Source organism: Uranotaenia lowii, chromosome 2 (assembly GCF_029784155.1).
Source record: "Uranotaenia lowii strain MFRU-FL chromosome 2, ASM2978415v1, whole genome shotgun sequence".
Taxonomy (NCBI): domain Eukaryota; kingdom Metazoa; phylum Arthropoda; class Insecta; order Diptera; family Culicidae; genus Uranotaenia; species Uranotaenia lowii.
The window spans coordinates 423,854,520-423,860,289 of NC_073692.1; the positions used below are offsets into that span (position 1 = coordinate 423,854,520).

General features: G+C 36.8%; 1 protein-coding gene across 1 annotated transcript; it reads left to right on the forward strand.

Annotated features, from left to right (window-relative positions):
- The first annotated feature begins 4,011 nt into the window (after nt 1-4,011).
- Nucleotides 4,012-5,438, forward strand: LOC129745958 (fasciclin-3-like). Its single transcript, XM_055739357.1, has 6 exons — nt 4,012-4,081; nt 4,146-4,263; nt 4,327-4,538; nt 4,604-4,933; nt 4,996-5,184; nt 5,254-5,438. Exons 1-6 carry the CDS (start codon nt 4,036-4,038, stop codon nt 5,436-5,438), a joined length of 1,080 nt encoding a protein of 359 aa, XP_055595332.1. The 5' UTR covers nt 4,012-4,035.
- Nucleotides 5,439-5,770: the final 332 nt, after the last annotated feature.

Here is a 5,770-nt window from a genome sequence, read left to right on the forward strand (position 1 = left end):
GCCCAGTCTCATTTCGAATATTGATGCGTTTTAGAGCTGTTAAAAATCATTATTTTTTGTTTTAATGACTTCATGTGTTCCAGCAAAACTTGTGTTTTAAAAAGCTTCATACAGCCATTCCGTAAGTAAAATATAAACTTGAGAACATTATTCAAGAAATTCTGAAAAAATCTTCCGTTTAACTAGGGTGTTCAGTTTTTTCAATAATGTGAAGAAAAAAAAATCTGAGAAAAAAGTAAATAGGAAACGAATGATAACGCACAATAGAAGACTTAACAGAGCAACCACATGCTAAAAATTTTTTGTCCGTTCGACACATGTGCATTCACATGGCGGTCGAACCATCCATAATTAACTGTAAATAGGAAAATGAAGTAGAAAACATTTAACTTTATTATTTTGCTGTTCTTTACCTTTCATGATAGAAAAATCGCTTTTTTATTTTCAGCAAGTGGATAGGAAGGTAGAGGTAGAGAGGTAGATGTAGAGACCAGACTTTTTCATACTTGTTTATTGGAACGACTCATCCCGAACAAATTTTTCTAGAATATTTCTCTTTCAAGTAGAATTATATTATGAAACATTGAAAGTCTGTTAACGTGAAACTGTCTGGAACCATGGTTGTTGTCAAGTTATGAATTTTAGAAATCAGTATGATACTAAGACTTAAGACAGTAATTTTCCATTTATAATAAGGTTGTCAGATTGCCTGGTTTTATCCGGGTTTACCCAAATATTTAAAACAAAACTTGGGAAAAGTCCGACCCGGTTGTCTGGATTTCATTGAAAAAGTCAACTTTTTGGTCGGAATTATTCACTTTTTTCCAAATCAAATTTAAAAAAACAAATATTGTGTTTTAATTTTTTTTATTTATGCGTCTCAAACGAAAATCTAAATCGATACTTCACCACTGAACAGAGACTACTGAACAGATACCACTGAACAGATACTTCAGAATCTTTCTTTCTTTGATACCTCATGTTTTGTCTAAAACCTCCAATCGGCTTCGAAAATTAGCCAAAACCATTTAAAGATACATTTGAACTTTTTTTTTTTCGAAACCTGAAAATCAGTCACTGTAGGAATATAATGTGAACTCCCCTGAGGCAGTATGGGCACCATTAATCGGGCAACAATGCGCGTTTTCTGCCGTAGAATCTAGTAACGAATTAAACTCGATGAAGTCAACTAAATTATAGAGCTTCAGCTTGACTTGTTTCATTTGACCTATTGGTAAGGTTCTCTAAGTCCGGCCCGACTCGGTTTCCCGGGCCCTTTGGAAAATGCCTGGATTTTTCCCGGATTAGCCACTTTATTTGGCAAATCAAACAAAAAAAAAGTGTTTGTTTGTAACCAAACCTAGAATTCAATTATTTGTTAAATGTTAAATTTCTTTAAATTATTTGTATTAATGTTAAAACTTTAAATATTGAACCAGTCTAGTATAAGAAACAACATACCAGTGAGTTACCGAATGAACTGTTTGGAAACGGTAACTCACCAACCAGCTGACCAAAGCAACAAAAAAGTCAGCATAAGCAGCGTTGCCAACCTTCCAGATTTTTCTGGAATCTTCCAGATTTTCATGTGTCATCCAGAAATACAGACCTCATGTTGTCTGGTCCAGACTTTTCATAAATTATCCAGATTTGTCCAGAAATTTCTATAAGCTCAACGTTTTAGTAAAAAAATGCTATTAAAATCAATTGCTCATAACTGCAAGATTGAATTTACTGTGAAGCAGAATACAGAAGTTATTTTGACAGCTGAATGGGTCTAAGCTTTCGGTTGTTCAAGCTTTCGTTCACATATACTCAGACATTGATTATTTTCAAGGAATGAGTATAGATCCTTAGACTACTACAATATTGCGATTTGACGACCAAAAAAAAAAAAAGGTCATCACCTACAAAGATAGTCATCCAGACTTTTCCAGACATTTTTTTCAAAATCTTCCAGACTTTTCTGAAAAACAGTTGGCATCCCTGAGCATAAGTCAGTCTGAGATAAAACTCGAAGTGATAACATCTTCTCCGTACTTATTTGTTTTGTCGGTCGAGTGATAGTTAAATAAAGTGTTGTTTGGTTTTGTGTATACCGGTTGCATTGAATTGCGTTTCCAAAAGCGCATCCGAAACCCTGATCAACGTTTATTGTGCCGCGAATTGCGTGTGGACTGAAACAATCGAGTGCAACAAATCTTCCTCCCGACCCGTTTGCTGTGTGGTACTGCGGCATAACCAAACTGGTCCAAAGGTGCTGAACAAACTCCCGTATCAAGCACAGAAGAAGTTAACCGGCCTAGTAGGTGCTCCCGCTGCTGTCGTTTTTTGCTGTGACACGGAAGCAGCAATTGGTAAAGCCTCCGATTCGAACATTAAGCGGTAAGCTACCCCCTGAATCCTCAACAGTGTTGTAAAATGTTTTTATTTATGCCTCAAAAACAAAATTTTGAGGAGCCTGCTGTATAAAAATAGATATGAAAGGTTTTGTCAATGTCAATGTCAATGAATTTTAATGGAACTATTTTTTAAATTTTTTTCTTGGTTTATTTTGAGTAACTCCTGGATGTTGACAAAATTCTCCCGGGTATTGACCAGATTGTTGGTCTTCAATTTTGAAATCAAATGCCCGAATTCTGCCTGGTTTGAATATAAATTTGCTCAAATTTGTCCGGCCTGGATAGGCGCTGAAAAAATTCTGGAAACTTTATACTAGCCGTATACTATTCGATATTCGATTTTATTTATTTACATAGTATACCGTCTCACGACATAACTTGACGAACATAATTCCTATAATTCACTCGGTCCATGGCAACCGTTCTCCAATTTCTCGGGCACCCCACGTTCGCCAGATCACGCTCCACTTCGTCTAACCCCTCGCTCGTTGCGCCCCCGCTCGTCGATATTCTCGACGAATATTCGATTATGAACGGTAAATTTAAAAAATCGCCTTTACCAGGAATTGAACTCGAGTTTTCTGTTTGCCTCTCTTACACCTTTCTAATAGGCTAAATCGCCATGTATAAGCTAGTCAAGCTGTAGCTCTCTATTTCAGTTGATTTAATCGAGTTGAATTTGTTGCTAGATTCTACGGTAGAAAATGATTATCGTACCCCAACCAATTGGGGCTCTGTTTTCCCCCAGGTAAACAAGTTAAAGTAAAAACTTCTGTTAAAATTGATTGTAGCGAAAAATCAAAATTTTAAGATGGTGTAAATTGAGGAACAATGTGTAGATGCATCATGTTGCAGTGCGTGCATTATTGATCATAATCATTTAACGATCATAAGTGCTTATTTTCCGGTGCTCAAAAATAATAATATTTTCGTCACTGGAGAACCTTGGTGTTTTTTTTTTAAATATATCTGTAAAGTGAAAAAAAGATTGCTTTTTTGCAAAAATATTAATACTTTTGGAAGTACGAAAATGTTCCTCATAAAAAATAATTCAAAAAATTACGTAATTCTGTGGGATAGAACGGTGCATACTGTGTGCATGACTTCTTAGTGATTAAGTAAGAAGAAATAAATTAGGAACTTTTGCTACCAACTTGGATAGTTTATATATATGAACAATCCAATATATGAAAAGAACTTATTGTATTTTCAAAGACTTTACTATTTATTTCACACAAAAATACATAAAAATATTTATTTGCCCTAATCGTAGTTAGAAAACATTCATAACAGCTTTTTTCACTACCCACGACTGCCAAAGATATGCCCGAAAAAAAAAATTTCCTATCATCCCCACCAATACCAGTAGCATATCGATCCTCGTGGGATCCTCCGTCGTTTAGTGATTTATGCAAAATTAGTTGTTGACTTCCGCAGCCCGCGATCAGCAAAGTACTATTTAAGAGCCACAGGTTATCGAGCAGCCAACAATTCAATCGAGCGACGCTTCCCAGTCGAGTCGAATTGAACCGGGCGATAGTTCACATACAGTTTAGTAAAATCAGTTATTTGTGAAGCAAATTGGGTATTTTTAAAAGTGTTGAATCATCGAAAATAGGATCAGAAAGTGAAAATGTCGCGCTTGGTTATTTTATCGGTTGTGATTCTAGCATCAACAGGTTATTTAAAAACGAATTCTTTACCATTGTTGTGATTGACGACTTGTTTTTAAATTTTTTAAAGGTTTCTCGAGTGCGTTACAAGTACTGACATTCCCGAGAACAGCAACGGTCGCAGAAAACCAGAAAAATGTGAACTTACTGTGCAAAATCCCTGGAGGAGAATCGATTGACTTCTGCATGTAAGCTGATGTTGAGAAAATATTAGTTTTGAATAAACTTAACAAGTTTCCTCAATGTTTTAGTGTGAATGTTCCTGGAGTTAAGGCCCCTTTCGCTAGTTCAGATCGTCTACCGACACCAGTCGAGGGAATCAAATTCTATGGCGAGGGTTGGAGCAAAGGATCTTGTGGAGTTACCTTGGACAGTATCAAGCCGGAACATGACGGTACTTTTGAGTGTTCGGTATCAATCAAGGGTCAGCTGTACAAGGGTTCGATCGATATTGTGGTGCAAGGTGAAGGTTTGATTAAGTTCTAAATTTCAAAATCATTTATGAAAAAAAAATCTTATTCTTCTCAGTGGCCCCTGAGCCTCCGAAAATCGAGGTATCCAGCAATGTGGACAACAGCAATGGAGAGTTGGACTTCGGCAAACCACTAACAGTTCGATGCATCTCTCGAAATGGTTGGCCAGGTGCTAAACTTTCCTGGTACTTGGATAGCACTCCAGTCACCACCGATCTAGGAGGTCCTTTCTCTGAAACATTCAATCGACGAACGACAGTTCAACAGTACTTCCGGAAGCCTATCACAGTTGAGGACAACCGGAAACGCTTGATTTGTCGCGCCGAACATGTTGCATATCCTAATGGATTCATGGAAGTTGAGCTGCCCATCAAGCTTCGGAAATGTATGTTTATCAGTTCACAATGTAATTTTAAATTTCTATTAACAGTTTGATTTCATATTTAGCAAACGGTAATGAAAATGCCATTCGAGTTGATGAAACAAAAGTTGTTCCGGTGAAACCAACTTTGCCAAAGCTTTTGGTGTCCAGTAGTACCCAAACCAAGGACGGAGCCTTCCGAGTTGGATCGGACATGGTTGTTCAGTGCATTTCCAGAGACGGAAAACCAGCTGCCAGCTTTCTCTGGTTCTTGGGTAACTTAGAAATTCTCAATTTTTTACTGTTTTTTTTTTAATAAATAATAAATATCACCCCACCATCAGATGATCAACTGATCTACGAGGGGCTGTCTGTTCCGTTTCTGTCTTCGAGCTTCGGAAGAACCACTGTCCAGCAGGTGCTGCAGCGAAAGGTTCTGCCCGGCGATAATGGTAAAACGCTCATCTGCAAGGTTCGTCATCCAACGGGAACGAGTGAAACGCGGCTGAAAATTGCGACTTTCAATTAGGAAGTTGATTGGAGAGCTTGTTCTTGTTGGTTGCTTAGTGTTTAATTTTTAAGTATAAAAATCAATATTAATCTTGAAACTGATAAATTACTTTTGAATTTTGTCAACGAAATATATGAGAAAAGTATCCCTTCAACCAAATACCGTTGATTGAGGCCCCTTGGTATCAAAAAATTAACTTTATAACATCAGGTCGAATATTGAACATAATAAGCTTAAAATGGTTTATCCTGTGAACCTGACGTCAATATATATATATATATATATATATATAGAGTATGGTGGGGTAAAAGTACGACCTTAGTGCTATCCTATTTTTAGAAAATTTTGCC

Coding starts and splice junctions, on each gene's coding strand:
- LOC129745958 (XM_055739357.1), top strand. CDS start 4,036: ATGTCGCGCTTGGTTATTTTATCGGTTGTGATTCTAGCATCAACAG. Junction 4,264..4,326: donor GAATCGATTGACTTCTGCAT/GTAAGCTGATGT, acceptor TCAATGTTTTAG/TGTGAATGTTCCTGGAGTTA. Junction 4,539..4,603: donor GATCGATATTGTGGTGCAAG/GTGAAGGTTTGA, acceptor TATTCTTCTCAG/TGGCCCCTGAGCCTCCGAAA.